The sequence below is a fragment of the Leptinotarsa decemlineata genome, unplaced genomic scaffold (genome assembly GCF_025532065.1).
Source record: "Leptinotarsa decemlineata unplaced genomic scaffold, Ldec_3_MD MMD2_tig00026336_RagTag_RagTag, whole genome shotgun sequence".
Taxonomy (NCBI): domain Eukaryota; kingdom Metazoa; phylum Arthropoda; class Insecta; order Coleoptera; family Chrysomelidae; genus Leptinotarsa; species Leptinotarsa decemlineata.
The window spans coordinates 1,990,413-2,013,649 of record NW_027412692.1 but is presented as its reverse complement, the minus strand read 5'-3'; the positions used below and the strand labels follow the sequence as shown (position 1 = coordinate 2,013,649).

The window sequence follows — 23,237 nt, the reverse complement described above, 5'->3', positions numbered from 1 at the left end:
AACAACTTAGGCATGCATATTCAGAATAACAAAGATAAAAGTCCAATTTCAGAAAAAGTGGGTGTGTATAAATTATCATATGGGTCATGTCCGATGTTTTATATGGTTCAAACTGGAAGAACGTTCGAAGCCCGCATGAAGGAACACAAATATAGTTTTCAGAATGGAAAAATATTCCACATATGCCACTCACTTGATGAGAGAAGTACATGAGTTCAACCATGAATACAAGCCCGTACATTTTCAGAAGGAAGGTTTGAAACTTAACCTGTTGGAGAGTATGGAAATAAACAAACTCGAAAACTCGCAATATCTTATGAACGATCAAACTGAATTGAATAATTCGTCATTATTGAATATGTTTATTTTCAGGTAAAAATAGTTAGGTATATTAACGGTACTTTTGAAAAATTTATGATATAGTTAATGAATTCATACCTGACCTTTTCAGGTGAATTCATGGAGTATGGAATGGTTGTAATTCAGAAGTAACTTTAAGTTTTAATTTATGCTTGGGGTAGCTATTGTATAGCGAAACATGTGTTGCGGTTTTTGTAAAACCCTTTATAGTGAAAATCATACATTTTCATCAAGTATCAGCTAGTTCTTCTCAATTTTTTTGAATGTAATTAGTGTATTTCAATGTGGAAATAGATCGCATCCGCTCAACTTTGTTAAGGCTAAGGAATGAAAATATCAACCTTAACTAAGATATCAAAAACTATCCTCTATGAAGCCTTTTCACCTAAAAAAACAAAGCTAAGGGACATTCCATAAACAGGATTCAGCTTCATCCCTCAGTCTACTTTCAACAGAAATCTTTATTATATTTATAAAAAACTTGAAGACCCCAATAGTGAATTCCGACCTTGGTAAAAAACATATTCATTTTTGTTACCGATATGTAGGCAATATTCTCGCCTGTTTCAGAGGTACTACACGATAGCTGAACCAATTTATGACATTTATGAATAATTTTAATAGAATCATACAGGTCACACTCAAAACAGAGATGAAAAAATAGATAGATTTCTTAGACCTGACCATCACACATGATCTTAACAAATTTGAGTTCAATGTATTCAGAAACCCAAGCTATACAGACATTACAATCCCAAGTGATTATTTCCATCCCAACAGTAATAAATTAGCAGCCTACAGTTCAATGCTTTTTTTTTAAGGACAAAACATTAGCACTAGAGGAACATCCTTAAAGCGCTCTCAGAGCGGTGCCTGTGCGAAAGTAGCGATTCACATTGGATTTGAATCGCTGGAGATTGAATCCATTTGGAAAAACGTTCTCAGGAAGTTTATTTCACATAAACGCAGTTCTCCAGATGAAAGAGTTCTTATAGAGTGTAGTTCGAGGTGTACTGAGTTAAATCTCTGAACCAAGAGCAGCCACAGTTTGTCGCGTATTTCTAATATGTACCCCTCTTGGTGGAATCAAATGTGCCAAGTCACTTGAACACGTTCTGTGAAAGTATCTATAGAAGGGAAATAAGGCTCCAATATTTCTTCGATGTTCCAGGATATCAAGGTTGCACGTGATGTTTGCGTCTCCAGTCAGGAGGATGGCTATTTTCTGGATGGAATCCATTAACTTCAGGGCATCTTTGGGGGAAAAGCTCCAAACATGAGAGCAATACTCCAAAGAAAGTCTGATCTGAGCTTTATATACATAAAAAGTTGCTGAGGTGTGTACAATTCTTTGGTTCGGAACAGTGTTTCAAGCTTTTGAAAAGCAGCCAAGAAAGCAGAATTGTCTGGCCTAACATTATTATATTCGGTTTGGAAATATTTATCTTTTTTTAGTGAAAATCGATGACTGGGTTTTTGTGGCATTGAATTGAACCTAGTTACTTTCACCCCAATTCTAAATTACTTCTAGATTCTCATTCAGATATGTAACCTCCTGCTGCCGGTGAAGATGTGCCTCCGTAGCCGATGTCCTGGAATCCAAATGGAATGACGAGACAAGTGCGCTGTCGTCAACAAAGAGGATTGGAAACAATATGGATCCCTGGGAAACACCAACGTTGATGGTAAAAGTATTCGAGAGATATCCATCAACGGCCTCTTGCAGAAAACGTTCTTTCAGGAAGCTGGAAAGTCATACACATAAATGATCCGATAAGCCATAGCATCAAAGTTTGGCAAACCCTCATGCCACACACAGTCAAAGGCCTTAGAAATATCAAGTGCAACACCTCTTGATTTTCCATGTTTCACAATTGCGTTATTTCAAATATTGGTGACATAATATGATGGAAGGAAGCCTGTTGATCTTTGTTTCCGAAAGCCATATTGATGATCGCACAAGATGTTGAAGCCTTCCAAATATTTGAAGATTTGGTGGTCTAGATAGGAAAATCAAAATAATTATAGAGATGGGCCATAATGATGATTTCAATGCAGACACAATCCAGAAGTTAGTCAGAAAACAAAGCATCAAATTTACGTATAAATTAATATACCCCCAGATCAAACAATCAGAAATCAAGACATGTATAACTTTAACATATTTTGTTTAAAGAACAGAGACAATACCGGGTTTTTTCAGAAAAAAACAATATGGGAGTGGCATTCAGGCCACATGCCAGGTTATCTAGTTTCTTTTTCAATACCAAAGATGGATAAATCTGGAGTTTATAGGCTTAAGTGTCCGAAGTGTAATAGTGTTTATGTGAAACAATGTGGCCGAAATTTCTAAAAACGGTATGCTGAACATGAATGGTTTTTCAGACTTGGTAAAAAAGATTCGACGTTCTCAAACCATCCCTTGGAATGTAAACACAAGTTGCCGAATCTAAACCATACGGGAATTTTGCACCATGCAAGCAAGGATTGGAAACTCAATTATTTGGAATCCTTATAGAAATTCATAATCATAAATATTGCGGTTGTAACCTACTAACTGACCAAATCGACTTTGTCTACTCACCGGTTTCCGTATTAGCATACTCACATTGCCACAGGTGAACAAAATTCAGGTACTCAAGTTGAAGACTATCTGTTATTACCTTAGGTGGTGTATAGATATTCAAGGGTCAACATTGTTGATTTCAGTGCATTGTATTCCCATTTGAAAAGGTCCTTATAGAACGAAACTGCAGTAACGATAGTTACAAATACAAGGGGTATAAAATCATAGGAAGTTTTTCATTTTTCATTTGGAATTTTTGTTGTTGTATGACCGAAAGGGACTCCAGATCTAAAGAAGCTAGGTGCCAATAGTTGTTCGTTCAGGTGCTATTGATGCTCAACAATGACTCAGGTGTTAACAACACCTAACTTTCAATTCCAGCGTAGTTAAATTTCAGCCGCCACTGTTGAATGTTTGCTAACATGTTTACATTTGGTAAAGTTTATTAACTTCGAGCAGGCAGCGTCTTGTGTTATGAACAAAACAACACCAGCAGCCTAAGCTCGTACAAAAAAAATAAAGAAAGTTGAGTACAAAGGAAAAACCCTCCAATGAGAATGAGAAGACCACTATGTTTTCAAACCTGATATTAATCCAAATATTCCACGACCTCTTGACGTCGATTGCAAGTCTAAAAAATAATGCCGTTCGCAAAAGATGTAACCATACATCAGACAAAAAACCCTTGAACTGGATATTGGATAAACTCAATAACTCTCGTTATATCCAGTCGAAGTTAAAAGAATTAAAAAACAATTTTCCTTTTCTCTTGAATAGAAAGTGATATTGAAATTAGAGTTTCAGCTGGTAAATGGATATGCACTTCAAGAGCCAATCTACATAAAATCTTCAAATTATACGCCCCTTTGTTTAAGCTATTTCTAGGCGACACAAAAAAAACAAATGAAACCAATTAACGCATAAACGCCGCAAATTTGACTAAGTTACTTTTCGTGTTGAATGATGTAACACAGAGAGAGTGAAACTATACTTGCATGAAAAATGCATCAGTTAGATGTCATTAAACACATACAAATGAGAGTGAAGCGGAACTATACCATGTAAACCATATATGAAGAAATAATCGATGTTATCGTATTACTTTACTGAAGATGTACATGAAACCGATGAGAATATTGAAAACTGTTGAAATAATTGCGTTTTAACTGAAACTGGCCATGAAGAATAAATACTTTGATATTAAGGTCTTGAAAAAAATTGTAACACGTGACACAACTCTCACGTCATGAATTCCAAATGAACATAATTGTTATATTTTCAAGAAAAACTTTATTGTTGGATTTTTAATATACAGTTTTAGAAAAACGCAACACGTGTTTTGATATAAAATAGCTTCTTCAGGCGTGCCAGTTATCAATTTTATTGTGAAAAAAACATATTTTCTACGATTAGAATGGAATTATTGCTTTGCTGTCTCGTCATTCCATTTGGATTCCAGGACATAGGCTGCGGAGGCACATCTTCACCGGCTGCACGAGGTTGCATATCTTAATGAGGATCTAGAGGTGATTTCGAATTGGGGTGAAAGTAACCAGGTTCAATTCAATGCCACGAAAACTCAGGCATCGGTTTTCTCCAAAAAGATAAATATCTCCGAACCGTATATCATAATGTCGGGACAAACAATCCCGTTTTTTGTTTTGGTAAGTTTGTTGGGGGTTAAAATGGACACCAATACGTTTTGGCACAATCATGTCGCTGGAATTGCGAAGGCTGCTTCTCACAAACTTGAAACACCATTCCGTACTAGAAAACTGTACACGCTTCAGCAACTTTTGATGTTACATAAAGGTCAGATCAGACCTTCATTGGAGTATTGTTTTCATGTGTAGAGCTCAGCTCTTAACCATACCATGAAGCTGCTGGATTCCATCCAGAAAAAACCCTTCCGCCTGATTGGACATACGAACATCATTTGAAACCTTGATCGTCTGGAACGTCCAAGAAAGGTTGAAGATTTGTCTCTCTTTTATAGATATTTTCACAGGAGGTGTTCAAGTGACTTGGCAGATTTGATTTTACCAAAAGGAGTACATATTAGAAATGCGTGACATACTGTGGCTGCTCATCGTTTTGAGGTTCAACTCAGTACACTTCGAACTTCACTGTTTGAGAACTCGTCAATTTGGAGAACCGCGTTAATGTGGAATTAACTTCCTAAAAACGTTTGTCCTAATCAATTTAATCTCCAGCGATTCAAATCCAACGTGAATCGCTACTTCCGCAAAGGCACTGCTTGGGTTTTGTTATAAAAAACATTATTAGCTATTAATAAATTCAAACTATCTTCTGATTTTAAAGTTCGACTCGACCTTCTCATGAATACGGAGCGTTCGTAAGTAATGCAATATGTTTTATGATATTCAATTTGAATGAAGATATTCCACATCGCTGTATTGATAATCTCGAATGTTGACGTTTAATAAAGCCAAGTAGTTTGCTACATTTCTTGTATGTTTTGAGAATTGGTTGATTAAATTTGAATAACGTTAAAAGAGAATGTCAGGATCGTTCATTCCAAAAAAATTTCAACATTAGGTGTTTCATCGGAAGATGTTGGGTGATAGTTGTTTTTATTATAATCAACTTGGAATTCAACATAGATGCTGAAGGACTGAAACTTGAACATACTATGGACAATAATTTTTTAAATTCACTTTCATCAAATGGTGATTCAGGACTCAAAAGTTTTGAAACAACTTTTTCTCGTTTATAAGAAATTAGCGAACCTGAGCTGAAATATTGTCGATACTATAATCATCAAAAAATCTTACTGACGATGAAAGCTTGTATAAATACAATTCTCCTGAGGCTTTTTGTGCACGGGAATAATCAAATTATAAAGATTAACTTTGCACAAACTGTAATCACGAAAATCTCTTGCTTTCATATTGTTCTTTTTTTTTTTAAACATGTTGTTCAACTGCATATTAGTTTGATCCGAATCACCCACAAGTTTTACCGGATAAGAATAATATTGAAAATAACCTCTCCATATGTTCAGAAATTATTCTTCAAAAAAAGTTTACTAATGTGAGAAATAAAAAAAATTCAATTTGACAAAATCAAGGTAAAGTGTTTTCTCATTTCATTTCATAATGTACCACAAGAACAGATTTTGGTCAAGTTATGACCATTGTTGAATAAATCAGATTTTTGGCTTTAATTATGGTAAGGATGCGCATGGTTCCTAAAAGAAATAAAACTGTGAAGCTGAAACAAAGGTTTCGACATATGTGAAACTACTAAATTTTTTAACATTATACTTGTGCCACGATAATAGAGGAACAGTGCGCCAAACCTTGACATTTGATTGAACTTGCCGTGCTTGTTTTGGTTTTTGCTCTTCCATGGGGACAATTAGACTGGTTTCGATGTCATAACCATATAGCCATGATTCGTTACCAGTTATGACCCTTTTAAGCAAACCTGGAGCACTGTTTACGTCATTTATCAATTCCTGAGCGATGCTAATGCGACGGTTTTGATGTCAAAATTCAGCAAATTTAAAAAGAGCTTTGCTGCCACACGCTTCATGCTCTAAATTTCCGAAAAAATTGCATGGCATGAGCCCGATATGCTGACATCCTCATTTCAAATTTGATGCAAATTCTTTGATCCATTTTTCCCGGTAGCAAAAAATGGCCGAACATGAAAAACACTTTTATTTTTTATCCCTACCACCAACGAACTAAACATGGTAAGCAGCTGAAACTGTGAATTGAATGTATGTAATCCGTGAGATTTGAACATTCATATTTTTTGAAAGGTAACTTGAAATATTTCTTTCTTTAACCTCAAACTTCTAATGGAAGTTATGTGTAGCATATTCTGTATAAATATATAATTTGTGCACATTTGATATTAATTAGTTTGGTTTTCCAACTGAATTGAATGTATTTGTCGAATTGAAATGACAAATATATTATTTATGGCAGATAATTAGATGGAGTTAGTTGTACAAATTTTCTTGCAAAAAGATTTAAATTCCATTAGAATTATTGCATCAAGAAATAAGAACGTCAATGTTTCAATGAACAATTACTGCAAAAAACAATATATGTTATTGTGTAAACGATGTGAAAATATTATAAATGGATATGAAAATCGATAACCTGGCTGGAGAAGAACAATACCATTGCTTTCGATTTGAACTGTGGTATTTCACATGATTACTTGGCAGGTCAACATTTTCTATTTCATTACAAAGAAACAGCATTAAAAGAACTTTTACCTATTTCTTCGGTGAATTAAATTAGTATTGAGTCGTGATGTTGTGTTGAATGGTTATCCATAAATGTTAACAATGGAGGAAGGAAAAGTGAAAAAATGTGGAAATATCGAATGACAAAAACGGAACTCACTGGACAGCCCCGTTTTAAAGAAAGGGAATACTCACATTATGATATTACGGGAATTAATGTATAATTTGATCGCATGGAGAATCATCGAAAGTTGAATGAAACAAAATCCAGTGAAGGTGGTAAAAAATAAACTAGAACGATGGAAACCTCAGTTATTGAAGTACTCTGAAGTACTCGTAGATCTTCTGAATTAGGTCAATCCCAGTGGCAGTCTAACTGAAACTGTGCATGAGTTTGAAGATCATTAACATTTTTTCCTCCAGCTTATTCCCACGGATATAGGGAGTTTAAGTTTTCTAAATGGATTGAGTCAGTTGTAACAAATTGTTCGTTCTTGAACTATGAAGGTATTCATTACTTACGTGTTACCTCAGGGCTAGTACTAGAGTGCCACCAATATTTAGCCAAAGCCTAGGTAGGAAATAACATTATCCTGAGGTGTGTTGAAGGGCACGACAGGAGTAAAGGAAATCGCATTGCCGACTCTTTAACCAAGGAAGCAGCTGGACTGCAAATTTTAGGACCCAGTGGCACCTACGGCCTGATGATTTCGACAATTGGGATGAAATCAAAGGATGCAGTCTTGCCAGGATCACCCTGGACGACCCTGGAAACTGGTGCCGAAGAAATATCTGGCTATGACCAGGAAAAATCTAGGCTAGGATTTCTGACTGGTCACTGTCAACTAAGAAATACCTTCACAATATGCGAATGTCCGGAGTTATCGTCAATAAGAGAGTGTGTGTTCGGCGAGTCTTGGCCTACACCTGCCGATATAAAAGAGATGTCTCCCAGAGACCTGTCCACCTTCCTGGAAAGGACAGGATGGACGATGACCTAGGAGGACAACTCCTTGGAAGGATGTACAATGGATCGCATGTGGCTGTGGGCCTACCTCACCCTCCATACTCTACAGATACAGACAGATACTTATATATTCTAAGGACTGAAGCGGCCGATATTGCTTCTCATAAAAAAGAGCAATTTATTTGAAGAACTATTTAAGGTGACTCTTCGAACAAAACTGTGATAGTTATGTGCATGATTTATGAGTCTATTATCATTAATTTTTATTGGAATTTCTGGATAATATTTTACTATTTTAGCATCATTTTTTCAATACAGTTGCCTATCTTACGAATAGTATAAATTTATAACGAGCTGAATAAACAGGATTATTCATAATTACCAAATGAGGACGATTTTTAGATTTTGTTGCATTTCAAATAAGTATTCAACGTATACTTTGAACTCAACAACGTTGCCTACGGTTTTGAAGCTGATTGCAATTGAAATGATTCTGATTCACTGATCCCGTGAATTCAATTGAAAAGTACTAATCAAAATCTTTTCTCTCTTGAAAAGTAATAAACCACCATGTATCATCGGATGTCATAAAAGTTTCCCAAAGTTTGACTGCGAAATCTGATATTTCCAAATAATTTGCTATTGACACTTATCATTCTGCCAATAATAAAGCATTCTTTCTCAACTGTATAATTTGTTGCTTTGAGAAATATTAATTTTTTTGTAATCGATCTTAATTACCATCTGGTATCAAAAATTTTTCATCTCAGTTTGCAAAATTGATCAATTACTGACTGATAATAATTATTTTAACGAATGTGAGGAAATCTAGTGAAAAATTTTATGGAACAGTTATATAATTCCAATTACCAATTTGTTGGCAAAGTAATGGTGATCATTCGAATTATTTTGTTAATTTCCAAATGTTTTGCCCCGACACCATCCATATTTCCAAAATTATACATGTTTCTTAATTTTTGTTAATATTTGTTAACTGAACTTTTGAAGCAATTGATATCGATTTCACATACTTTGCATTATCCAAAAAGTCACCCGTGAAGAGATCAAAAAATGTGTTTGCACTTCCCCATCAACTTTCACTTTCTGAGTTATTTGCTTTGGGATAATACTAATATTTTCAGCTCTACAAAAGAATTATCATCACTGATTATTGTGTGTATGTCTCACTATATTACTATGGTACAATTACATAACAGTAGGCATTAACTTCTCAGTAATATCATTACATTAAAAAGAAAATATTGTTGTAAAAGTTGTGATTTCTATTTTGAAATTATAGTATGAACGATTCTTGAGACGTACGTCGTACGACTTTCCAAGGCTAAAATACATATTCAGGGTCAAATGTATAAAAATAAATAAAAACTTCAAAAATCAGATCAAACAGCACGTTACCAGATATCCTTGTAAATATGATGAGTGTATGCACATGATGAGTGTATACCTACAGCAGAAGCTTGCTTTGAATGATCAATTTGTTCAATTCAATTATTAAGTTCAATAAAAACAACAGGTGTACCGCAGTTCTAGGCCCAATTCTTTTCCTTGTATATATCAACGCCATAATACAGCAATTTTGTTAACTTATGATAACTGGAATAATCTTTTCGATAAAGCTGAATGGGGTCTTATAAAAATCTCACAATGGCTAAATTATAGCAAGTTGTCTCTGAATACGTCTACAAATGGTTGTGTGTCTACAAATGTCGACACACAACCAAAGAATTGAAGGGGTTATATTTTTAGGAGTGATCAATTTTTGGGAAAGAAACTTTTTGCTTTCTACTACTCCATCTTGATACAAAAAAAGATGAGGGAATCTTCCAAAGAAAGGTAGGAAGTAATCAATTTGAAAATAAGTAACTCTATACATGGATGTGTAGATCATGCAAAGAAGTAACTTTCAGACAAAAACTGAAAGAAAGTCCTCCTGAAACAGCTACTTTCATATAAACATTGAATTACACGAAAGAAAAAAATTCTTTCGAAACAAATACTTCTATATGAACACTGAATTATTCAGAAGAAACTTTTCTCTATTCATTATGTATTTCAAACATTCGTTGTGGAATAAAATCAGATATCATTCACATGAGTTCTACTTTAAATGAATGGTAACAAATTGCACTTATATCTAAGTTGAGATGCACTCAACAAAACTGCAACTCTACATCTATTCAAAAAACAAAAAAAAAATAAAAATATCTTGGCGTAATTGTTGATCAACAATACGAGCATACAAAATAAGTTAACAAAAAAGCTAGGCAATTAATTGGAGAATTTTACATACTTAGGTACATTTTAGACAATCGAAACCTAAAACTTATATATACGTCTTTAATTGAACCATTATTGAGATACTGAATAATAATATGGGGAGGATCATATAATAAAGCACTACAAAATTTGAAAACTACTCAGAACTGTATACTAAAAATAGGTTTCAAAAAAACAAACGTTCCCCCACTGATAAGCTTCTCGAAGAACTAGACATCTTCAATATTGACAAATTACCATGCACCAATGCTTGGTATATATGCATTAAAAAACAAAAACCAACTATAAATACCAACAAAACTATTCCAACCTGATTTATCATGAACCAATCGATTGATATACCGTTATTTAGAAAAAGTCACTCCCAAATTGTATAACAAAGTACCACATCGAATAAACTCAGTTCCTTCAAATATGAAATCAAAATATTATAAATGAAAATAAAACATACCTATGTATAAAAACGAAATAAACAAAAATGAATGAATGAATAAAAATAAAATGAACAAATGAATAAACAAAAATTGATGAATAAATAATATAATAAAAAAGCACTCCTCAATTTAATTCAAATTTCATTTTTCAAATTTTATTTTAGGTCCTTTGTTATTTTTTTTTGTTTTTCATCTTTTTCATATTTTTTTGTAAGGTGCAAGAGGAAGAATGAACTCTGTTCAATCTTGTATCCTATTGACAAATTTGTATTTTGTTTTTCTCCATATTGTATCATGTTATTTCAGCTGTCAATAAATTCATTTATTATTATTATTTTTATTATTATTTCTACTATACTATACTGAAAATACCCATATATCATTTATTCGCCAAAGTTTTCATACAAAATATTAAAAAAAAATAAATTTTTGAAATCCCTAGACCACATCAATTTGCAACTCTCAAAACATTGAAGCATCAAAAATAAAAAATATAAAAAATGTTTCCTTGTGCAGAAATATGCACCACAAGCGTTCATGCTTAGGTAATAAACAGGATTAAATAATCTATAACAACAATATAAATTGTAAAAATTACAATTATGAAATGAATGAATGAATAAAGTGATTTGATTTAATCTAAAGTGGGGAACTGATGGAATGATAAAAGAAAAAAAATCTCAAACAAATCAATCAATCATGGCAAACATTGCATGGGAACATTGCATAATATATTCATGTCCAAATGAATTGAAAAAAACAACTGTACAATAATGTGCTATAATTGAGTCAAAGCGTTAGCAATCCTTATTTCTACTAACTCTTTCAATAATTATTGATGATGATTATTTGTTAAACGTCTATAAAATGGAATTAGTCAAAACAAATAAATTTACGGTGGTATCAAATCCGTATTTAATTAGTCCAGCGATCCGAATGACTTATTTCTAGAGTGGTTTGTTAGCTAAGAGGATCAAATCATCTTAGAAAAACTATTGTTTTCTTGCCAACGTCTCAATTCAATTGAATCATTCTTCTGGACCTTGTCAAAATAAATTTTATAAAACATACTGGCCACCACTGCATAACTTCATAGTATTTTTTATTTTTCATATATATGAAACGTCTGGAAATTTTTTAATTCAGTTTCTTCATGGTGAGTAATTTTATCATTACTTCTCACATTGAAAATGACAGCAGTTTTGATATGTATGTTTTATTGAATCATTGTTACAGTTCTCTGAAAAATTAGTCAGTTGAATTCGAAACGATGGCAAGAAAATTATCAATATCCACTTACATTAAAGAAAATGTAGAATGTTGTTAAAAATTGTATAGATACTGTTTTAATTGAGTGATAAAATGACAACAAAATTAGAAAACTGCTTACAAATACTGACAAATATTGAATTCTCTCTATGTTGTGAAGTCACGATGCTGGAAACATATTAATAATTCATTTTCAGATATATTGAAAACAAATGAATCAGTTTATAGGTAAATTTACGGAGTTTCACGTCTTATGTATTGAATTACTAGAAGCATATTGAACAACACATTCCTTGCTGCTTTGCTGCGAATAAAATTGAAAACAAAGAAGATACTTCTTGATAATCCAATTGAAAGTCAGCCAATTTATACTAATAGTCTTAGGGGTCTACGCGAATGGACAAATTTAATTATCAGATTTGTATCAGATATTTATATACCTATAATGGCCTTTAGCGAGAAAGCAAAAACTATGACCCAGGGACGAGGTCTGAGAATAGATAACAAAAATTATCAAAATACCGTCAGCTGGAATAAATAATGCAAATAAATGTAAGGTTTCGTTTCCGCAAAATATACAAACAATAAAAAATTCAAGATAGCTGTAGTGAAAAAAATAATTATTTTACAGGTGAATGCCCAGGCAATCTTTGTCAGTATTAGGTTTGAAAAACATTTTTCTTTGTTTGTCTTCATTCAAGTCAATCGCGACAGAAAAAATATAAGCTTATCAACTATTGGTATTGCCACCATCGTATATGTTTATCGTCCTGGAAGATTCCGTTTTCTGAACTGTTCTTCGAATGTAATACTCAATATAATACTTATAGCTTTCAATTCTACATTATATTTAGATAATGACTGCTATTGCTCGACAGTACAGTTAGAAACACTTCAATTATGAAACATTTTGGCTGAAGTATATGAATATCAGGACTTTTCTCTATTCAGTTTGTATTTGTATTCCATACATTGAATCAGATATCGTTCATAGTATTGTTTCAAAATATAGTAAATGAAAGAGGCGAAATATCATTAAACTAACATCCTCACTAGTGAACACCCGATGTTTCGGCGTAAGACACTTGTCTTATGATGAATATCATAATGTTATAATGTCATCGAGATTTGGTGCTGAAAAGGCGATAAGGCAAGTGTCTTATAGTCTAAGAGCCGGTGGGAAATCGACTTTCACCTATCAGATATCTTGATGAGACAAATTTTTTGTCGAATAATATAAGTTATTAACATGCCTATGATAACTTGCCTATCAAAAAGGGTTCATAGCTATCTTTAATTGAATCAGTTTTGATCAATTTTTTTTCATCGCCTTCACTCTTTTCATAACCGAATGAATTTCAACTCAACTGATAGTTGTTAACATACAGAATATGCCTAGGTAGGCTTGCCTACCTGAGCATGGCTACCTGGCAAACAGATGTGACCAGGTAAGTCAATATAGGTAATTACAGCGATCTGTTAACCAATCGAAATTGATGTCAAAAGTAAGATATTTTGATTAGAAAACCAATCATATAGGCTTGCCTGCAAATCGTACATGACGATTGGTTTTCTAATTAAAATAACTTACTTATATCAATCTCGATTGGTTAACAGATCTGTGAAGTTACCTATAATGACTTATTCGTTCACATCTGCCTGCAGGTACCATGCACAGAAATGAGTAGGCAAGCCTACCTAGCCATATTCTGTATATTAAAAACTATCAGTTGAGATGGCATGCATTCGGCTGAGAAAAGAGTAAAGGTGATAAAAAATTGATCAAAATTAATTCAATCAAAAATAGGTATGAACACTTTTCAATCCCTTGTCTATCCCTTTAAAGTCAGATGCGTAAAGCAAAAAAAACCTTTGATGTCAATGACAGAAAAATCATAATGACTATTAGGTTTTCCATGGAGTATATACAAATTATTATTAAAATCAGCTAACAATCTTCATTCTTTCTGTCAAATTTTCGAGGCAAAAAGATCTGTATCCGTTCTTATATTTTATAGGTTTAAAAAAATATACTTTGCCAAGAAGTAATTTGGATTCGATTCTTACTTATTGTAGAAATTTTTTTTTTCTTCAAAAAGTAAAGTAGTGTAAAATTACAGAATGAGAGTAATCTTTTTGTGATACCAACTTAGACGTTGAGTTGGTTTTTCTTGCAAATTGGAGTATATTCTTTGTATATGGTTATATATCATGAACAAAAAATATGTAGGTTATAATTATTGTTTATACTATATTGCAAATGTTGATATTTGAAACTATACAACTGTCACAATAATATTTTGGAAAAGAAGGGTTGTTTCGATTGAAAAAATAATTGACAGCCTTTGGCTTGCTTGTTTTTTCAAAATCATATTAGGGTATTCAAGTTTATATTATGTATGTAAAACTCTCTACAGTTGTCAAAACACTTATAATCTGTTAACCTATAATTAACGATAAATGTTTTTCTGGAAATTCTTGTTTTGAGACCTGTACTTTTCCATTGATATAAGAAAAATATAAATTGTATGAGGAATGGAATGATAATGATAATAATTAATTTTAAAAATAATTTTTTGAATTAAATAAATGATATTCACCATAATATATGTATTTTATATGAAAAAACAACGATAATCAACATCTTCTGATCTCAAATTCAAACTGGAAGAATGAAAATATTGATTTTCAATTTCATTACCAGTATTTGTCCAACATGAAGAAGGATTAACGACAAAGAGTATATAAAACTGTTTTTTAAAGTTTCTCTGTGTCAGAAATTATTGTAATAATATATCGATTTCCATTAATGCTCACTGTTTCAATTTCCTTTGTTTAATGTTCAGCATACCTATAATTTGATCAACGATATTATCTACGCAATTTTCATCTGAAAGAATGGTCTTTATATTTTTCAAAGAGTTTTCATTGATTCATTTCGTGTAGGTCAGAAACTTATCGAAATGAAAATTCATCATTTCATCAACTACAATAGTATGTTCATTGCTCAAACTAGTATTTGTAATCATTACGGTACATGATTACAAATACATAGTTTGACAATTTTCAAGAAAACTGCCCGAATACGTCAGTTATAATAATTTGTGAAATTAAACCATTTCACGTGGAGTCACCTTCCTCTTCAGTTTCATCGAAGTGACAGTAAAACTTTAATATAGAATTCAAATATATTTGTATTCTATATTTAAATTTTTTTAATATAGAATTTAAATACCTATAGAATTCAAATATTTTTTTGTCCATACGGTCATAACATATCCTTTCAATATTGTGAATTATTTATTGAAAAAGTTGAAAACAACTCGTAGAATCGATGTAATGTGGAACTGATATAATATTCAATCAAACAGAAGTTTGAATCCAAAATTTCTCAAGATTTAGTTCAATATTTAATGAAGCATCGCATTTGAAGTGTTCAAAATATCAAAATCAAAAAAATAATTGAATATTTTTCATAAAACTGAGATTGAAGCTACTTAAAATTAAAAATTAATATTAAATTTTTTATTAGACAAGTGAGAATCCTATATATTTTAATAAAGCATAATCACGTATGAATTGAAGAGTTATTATGGTTTTCAACCTGAAACACGACCACATGTAAATTAAAAACAAACCATTGTTGTGTCATTTTTCAGTTTTCTCACCAACATTCTTTTTTATTTTACTACAAGAGCGCTCTCAAAATCTCATCAAACAATTATCAGACGAACCATCTCGAAACGGTATTCTAAAAAACTGTGCCAAGGATATTCGATATTAACAGATTGCTGGAAAGAAAATAAACGCCTGTATCGAAATACCATGTTAAAAAACATTGTTTGAGAACTATCAATTAATGTTGGACGTACCGAATGGATTTTGTCCATAATTTCCGAAATCTGCTCCCTGCTGCACATCTTGAAAAAACGTACAAAAAAATCACCACCAGCAAAAACTACATGAAACTAAAACAAATCACAGTCCTAGACGGTATACCGAGCCTTCCGATACACGAACAAGTTTTCATTCACATGTCAAAAAGTACTACTTAGAAATCGGCACGTTTTTGTTTCGCGCGCGCTAAATTCCCCGAGATACAAGGTGTACTCGATCTGATGGCGATCGCATCGACTCTGTCAGTGCGGAACAGGTGAGAATCAAATGCAACACGAGCCACTACTTCTCTTTTGTTTCGCCTTCTACCTGCATATCGACAGGTGTAGGGAACGGTAGTACAAGGTGAACCGAAACGTTGGATCGAGAAGTACGTTTACCTCGTCATGGGTGCACTCACGGCAGATGCGTTAGTTATCAAACTTATAACAGGAAACAAATAAAGGGAAAAAGCGTTTTCACATCACTTCGAGAACATTGAATTGGCAAAAGAAAAATAGAGATATCAATTGAGAAACACCAACAGATGAACGTTAAATTTACGGGTTGCTTGGGAGCCGTCTATCGCACGTTAAAAGGTAAAAGCTCTTCTGAGAGTTGTCGTTGACAATGAGCGACAGCTGTTTAACGGAAAAATATATTGAGACAGATTCAACATACTTTTTTCTCCGAACAATTTTGTCTCACAACGTTTTCCTTTCCATATTTTGAAGACACATCCTACAACTTCGCGAAACTCATCAAGATAATCTTATACAAAGTCATGTACGTGAAAATATCAAAAGTCATGAATATTACTGGAGTTTTTTCCCAACACCAAACTCGTGGCGACACGAGTTTTGATCACCAAGTGATCATCTTCAAGAGGGAGATCAAGATTCAGTTTGATCTTCCTCTTGAAGATGATCACTTGGTGATAGAAACACGTGTAGAATTGGAATAGCGGTTTGGTGTGAGGAAAAAACTCCAGTAATATTCATTACTACACCAAAGGTTCCAAACAGTGCATCACAAGATCAAAAGTCATCTCAATTCACCAAAATGATTTATGAAATCCAGACCTACCAGGTCCACCACTGAAATCGCGGGGGAATGAAGGATTCAGAATTTTGTGAAGATTCCGAATGTATCCTTCAACTTCATTGAGATCGTAGCATATTCCTTGCCCGCACATAAACCTAATATGCCGTCATCCAGAAAAGTCAAGAACTTCTTGATCTTTTCACCCTTTTAAAATCACGAGTGTCCCAAATATTAGGTTATTTCATAAGTTTTGTCCGTTTTTACCTCAGTGAATTCAGTTTGATCAAAATAAGCGCCATTTGAATCAGTGCACTTTTGCCAATGTAACGCATGTCGATTAATTTGGTTCACATAAAGTCAGTGGGCATACTAGAAGACTGGCTATAAATCAAATTATCTAAGGAAACAATTTGTTCAGGCCAATCTCAACTCCCTACACTGTAGGTTAATGGACTGACCCCTTTCAGAAAACAACTACTCTTCTGGCTAATACCACGAAGGGCGTTGGATTATATCCGACAGGTGTCAGTGCAGTGCCGCAATAGATTTTCAATTATTGGAACACACTTGCAGACCGGTTTCGGATTGTTTGGCCACTCGTCAGTGCAAGGTAGTGACTATCATCAACATAAAGTCGATGATTTCCGATAATTGAGAATAAAATTCCTTCAGAGTATCAGTCATCGAACTAGGCTGAAGCGGACAACAAACAACATATTTGTCATCGCTCAATTTGCCTGTGAACGAGGTAACCAACCACATATCCGAAATTTGCCCAATTTCTCGTATTAGGAAAAAACTTCACATATAGTCAGTGGGCATACTCGAAGACTGTCAGTCCACTAACCTACAGTGTAGGTAGTTGAGACTAGCCTGAACAAATTGTTCCTTTAGATGATCTGATTAATTTGGTTAGCATAAAAATTGTATGCTCTGAATTCGATGAAGTCGACGCAGGGGTTTTTGCCTGGTCCTGATTGGCGAAGGTTCTACCGGTGTAAAAGTGGTTGAAAAGATGGTAGTCGGTCGCGTGACGACTGGGAGATATGGTGGATGACGTAGAACTTCTACGTTTGATTTGATTGATTTTCGGATGGTGATTTGTGAAACGTGCGGACGGACGTTGACCAGTGGCGGATGCTGCTAACGCAATTTTTGGTCGAAATAGGACTCTGCTGTGATAGTTTGTTTCCATTGCAAGAAATTAAAGTGTATCACACCAACCGCTGACCACTACACAGTAATCATGGTTTTTTGAGAGTTTTCGCCTTTGGGTAATTCACCGGGGTCCAACCACTCTCCACTTTTCATCACACGTGACGATCCCATCCAAAAAGGATCGTTTGGTTGCGCAAAAGCAAAAAAGAAGAGACCTCGAAACGTAACATTTTGTATCGATTGTTCAAATCGTGGAACATCCAATTTTTTAGCTTTTTGACCTTTCCAATACTTTTCCAATACCACTTGCTCGCCATCCCACGGACCGTTTGTGATGGGTCAGTCTCCACCAGGGTCCTCAAATCCTTGTCCTGACTCACTTCAGGTCGACCACTTCGGTGATAATCTTCGAAGCTGAATTCTCCGGAACGAAATTTCGTAAACCAACGTCGAACACTAATTATTGCAAAATAGCTGGATAAGTTTTCGGGTTGTTTTGGTAACGCTTTGGTTCAATTTGAATTCGTAGAGAAAAATCAGCCTAAATCGTTCAATGACATCATATACTCGTAGTAATGAACTGAAAAGAGGCAAAATTAAAAAAAAGAAGAACAGTATTACGGTATTCAGTACAAAATTCTCTATTGATCAGTATATACCACAACAATGTAGATTGAATATTCATTGAGATATGGAGGTACAAAAACACATGACATTAAAACGGACAAACCGTTTTAAAAAACCTAATACTACGTCCTCAGAAAACTCGATGAGCAAATCAAAATGTCGTCAATACTGGATCACATAGGAATATTATTGAGACAACAAAATTGTCTGATGGTAGGTAAATTGTGGTGGTGAAAAATTGGTGATGAAAAATTGAAAAATTCACCCTCATTATACCTTAGCTACAAATAGCTCAGTCTATATCTCACTAGTGAGGTCTCAGTGAAAACAGGCTCAAAACAAAAAGTTCTCGTGACTTCTCCGAATTTAGCGTTTTATGTATTTTCCTCGTTTAGCCTTGATATGTATTCGTCTTGAGAGATGTTTTTACTGAAATGTTTTTCACTGAGGTGTTTTTGGCTAGGATATTATTGTCCAAATTTATTAGCCATAGTGCTTATAGTGCTTATAATAGAAAAAAATTGATATATACAGTGCATTTCTTCAATATCACACCCCCCCCTTTTTATTTATTTAACGGATCAACTCAAAAAATTGAAATTAGGGATAATGAAATTAATGCATGAATACTTCATTTTGAAGTGAAATTGACAGATGAAACTTTCAAGATGGCGATTGGGCGCCATCTGGGAAAAAATATTCAAAAATATGTGTCTGGTGACACATATTTTTGAAGCGCTTTAAAAATGCTTCACCACCCTAGAATATAATTTCAATATCTTCAACTACTACAAAATGGCGGAACTTTCAATAATTGTCTGAATACATTGAAATTTAACTACATAATATAAGGTCAGTTCAGAAGATGCTCGTAATGGTTGCCCTCGATTTCTTGACATATGAACAGCCTATCTGATATTTCACGTCGACCATTTTCGAATGCAGTAACGTCAATATCTCTACAAATACTTATTATTCTCTGCCGTATATCCAATATTGAAGCAGGTTCGGTTTCGTACACCTTTTGCTTCAAATAGCCCCAATAAAAAATCCAAATGTATTAAATAAGGCGAGCGGGCTGGCCATTCTGTAGGACCTCGACGGCCAATCCAACGACCAGAAAAAGTAGTATCCAAATAGTTTCCTACTTGTCTGCAGCAATGAGGTAGTGCTTCATCTTGTTGGACTACAATATCGATATCGAATTCATTAGGATTCGCTTCGACGATTTCAGTGATGGGAGGGTAGTTTCCAGCATATTCAAATACAGTTCCCCTGGTGAATTTCAATCAATAAATGAAGGTCCTACAATATGGTTTCCCAATATCCCTGCCCAAACGTTAATTTTTCTGGATATTGGGTATGTGTTTCCCGGAAAACGTGATGGTTGTTGTCACTCCAATAACGACAATTTTGTCTGTTAACATTGCCATTTAAAAAAAATTTACATTCGTCACTTAAACAAATATTGTGGAGATAAGTAGGATGCCTGGCAATGGTTTCCGTCATGATTTCGCATGATTTCGATCAGGGTCATCTTCAGTTAATTGGTGTACCATTTTAATTTTGTATGGATGATACCTATTCCTCTTCAAGTCTCCACACAGTAAAGGGAGACACCACATGAACATTCGCGACGGAGTAAGTAGACTGTTCGGGATTTACGACCATCTCACCAATTATTTGCACCTGCCGTTCTTCCGTAATGGACGGATGACCTGAGAGCTTTTAGTAATGTACACTACCGGTAGATGTGAATTTGGATACAAGATCATCAAATATTTTCTACAGATAGGACGATTCAAAAAACGTTCATTGAAATTCCTTTCGGTCTCGTGATAGTTACGCGTCGTATCGTAAATAAAAATTGCTTCAATTTTTTCTTTCAATGGAAGAGAATTTACCATTTTAGAGATTGTTGACGTGGTATCTTTCTACTAGTAAAACCGAAAATTAAATGAGAATATTCTAACTGAACAATGTCGTACTGAAATTTTTTGTCATTTTTATAAACAGGAGCTTCAAAATGATCTGTCACAAGCCCCCCTCTCGATTTGATTTTTTTTCTCAGATGAGAGTTTCATCTGTCAATTTCACTTAAAAATAAAGTCTTCATGCATTAATTTCATTATCCCAAATTTAAATTTATTGAGTCGACCTGTTCAAAAAATAAAAGGGGGGACATTGAAGAAATGCACTGTACAAATGGTGGAATATCTCGTCGAAACGATTTTTACGATTGACCTGAAAATGTTTATGTTTTATGAAAAAATAGCTCATGCAAAAGTTTCCAAACTGAGCATTACATACAACTTCAACCTTCAACCAGCTTCAGTTGGAATCGTGAAAAACTATTCAACATCTTCAAAATTGATCCTATTTCATTTCATTTCATTCTATTTCATTTTGTTAGGTAAATGTTTTGAAATGACCACAATTTTTTCATTCCTCAATACCTAATTTTATGCTACTACTAATTTCTTTCGCTCAAAAAATCATTTGCATTGGCCTATATGACATGTTTATCCAATCCCCGTAATTTCTCCCATTCATTATGTCATCACCGACCAGACAAAAATTAATTTCCGCGAAAGTCACCCGCCGCCTTCGCTATCTCTGTTTTCCTATCTCCACATTATATTACCGATATAAATAACAATAAACTTCAAACAATTCTCGTACACACCTCATATACGTAGAGGAAGGAAAGCCAAATCTTTCCGATGCGTGTTTATCAGTGATCGCGTATCTTGCGCCATGACCCACATGGCGCCGAGAAAGTAACTACACATTTTTATTATTATTATTGTATCGTAAAAGCCGCATGAGAAACGTCCCAATTCAATGTTTCATTAAACTCCTAATTGGATAAACGGATTCGACAAATCGATGATTCATTCTTTATTTGGTCGCATGATAAAGTGTCATGGGAAACTGTAGTCTGTATTGTGAGGAACTGTTGTTTTTGATTGAGTGCGAGATTACCTTTGAAAGTAGATTATTAAAGTTTATGAATTTTATTAGTTCGACTTCCATTGTCTGATATATAAATTGAATTGAAATCTCTGAAAGAACTAATAAAAAAAAAGAATAAAAAAAGAATTGCTGAAAAAACAGTGAAATAAAATATAAGTATATAGAACAATTGAATGAACATTAGAAATGAAAAGTTAACAGATTCCAAGCCAAGTTACTTGACGACGTTTCGATTGTTAGTATCCACAATAGTCTTCGGTATCCACAATAGTCACAATGACTGGACTATTTCTCTGAGAGATGCCTATTTATGGGTCATCTCCGCTTTCCTATTTCCGCTTCACCGGTTTAGTGGGAGATGACCGTTTGGCGGGAATTGGCCATTTTTCTCTTGATTATGGATGTCCATATGTTGCGTATCTCTACGCTAGCTTGGCTGAATACATTGTTGGACAACATGCATGCGGCTTCTTTGAATATCCTCCTAAATCGATGCTCCTCCCTGTGTATGATTTCAGTTTGGAACCACTCGATGTTATGTTGATGGGTCCAAACACGCGAACATTCAATGGCCTCTCAGTTTCACCGATATAAAATTTTCCGTACTCAAAGAGTATCCGGTAAATGCAATTCTTGGAATCGCAGTCCGCGTTTGCTGACCTGGTTGTCGTGAGGATGCTAAAGATAGTGTTTCCGAATCTGAAGCAGGTTCTGATATTGTAATTGGACCCAATTCATCTTATCCTTTCCGATAATCCTCTGATGTAGGGAAGCGCAAGCACTGGTTGTGACGGCTGTCACAGTCAAAGTCGTATCCACCATCTCCATTCCGTTGAAGATCTTCAACAGTATTCAGATGACAATTGAAAAGTTGATGTTATAGTCTATTTCAAAAGAGTGTAGAGTAATAAATCATGAAGTGTCATAAAATTTGCCTGAATTTCGTTGTCGTCCATGGGCGTAGGCAAATCTTAGGATTATTAAACTTAATAATTAAAGTAAATTAAAAATTACAGACATAGATAATAATAAAAGGCCATTTTTGGGAAGTAATTTGGTCTAAAACCTTGTACCTACATGTATTTAGGTAAGTAAAATTTCTTAAAAAAAGATTAAGATTAATTTTAGTGGTTCTTGTAAACTTATTTAATATGCAATTTGGGTTCATATACTTGAGCATGATTTCTCAAAAAAGGGTTAACACTTAGTTCCGAGGTGCCATGTCATTATAATAATCCCTTTTTGACCCTGCCCACCAATCATGCAATACCTATTAAACCCAGGTAATTAAGAAAAAGGGTTTAAATATATTGTAATGGTGTCTTAAACATTCGAGTTATAATAGTAATTGTTACTACACCAATTAAACGTACAGTGATATTGTGATATAGAAATAGTGAAAAAGTTATAAAATGGGGACATTTACTCCAAAGAAAA

The 23,237-nt window shown here is 33.9% G+C and overlaps 1 protein-coding gene across 4 annotated transcripts in view; it reads right to left on the bottom strand.

Annotated features, from left to right (window-relative positions):
• The window catches only part of DAAM (disheveled-associated activator of morphogenesis-like protein), a 256,447-nt gene that overhangs the window by 113,801 nt on the left and 119,409 nt on the right, over window positions 1-23,237 (bottom strand). Inside the window, exon 1 of one of the 4 annotated variants that reach the window (XM_074183212.1) lies at window positions 15,992-16,272. The exons of the other annotated variants lie outside the window; for them this stretch is intronic. Within the exon in view, the coding sequence (XP_074039313.1) occupies window positions 15,992-16,039 (48 nt within the window). The 5' untranslated portion in view covers window positions 16,040-16,272. Of the gene's footprint in view, window positions 1-15,991; window positions 16,273-23,237 lie in introns of those variants that run through there. 4 annotated transcript variants of the gene reach the window in all.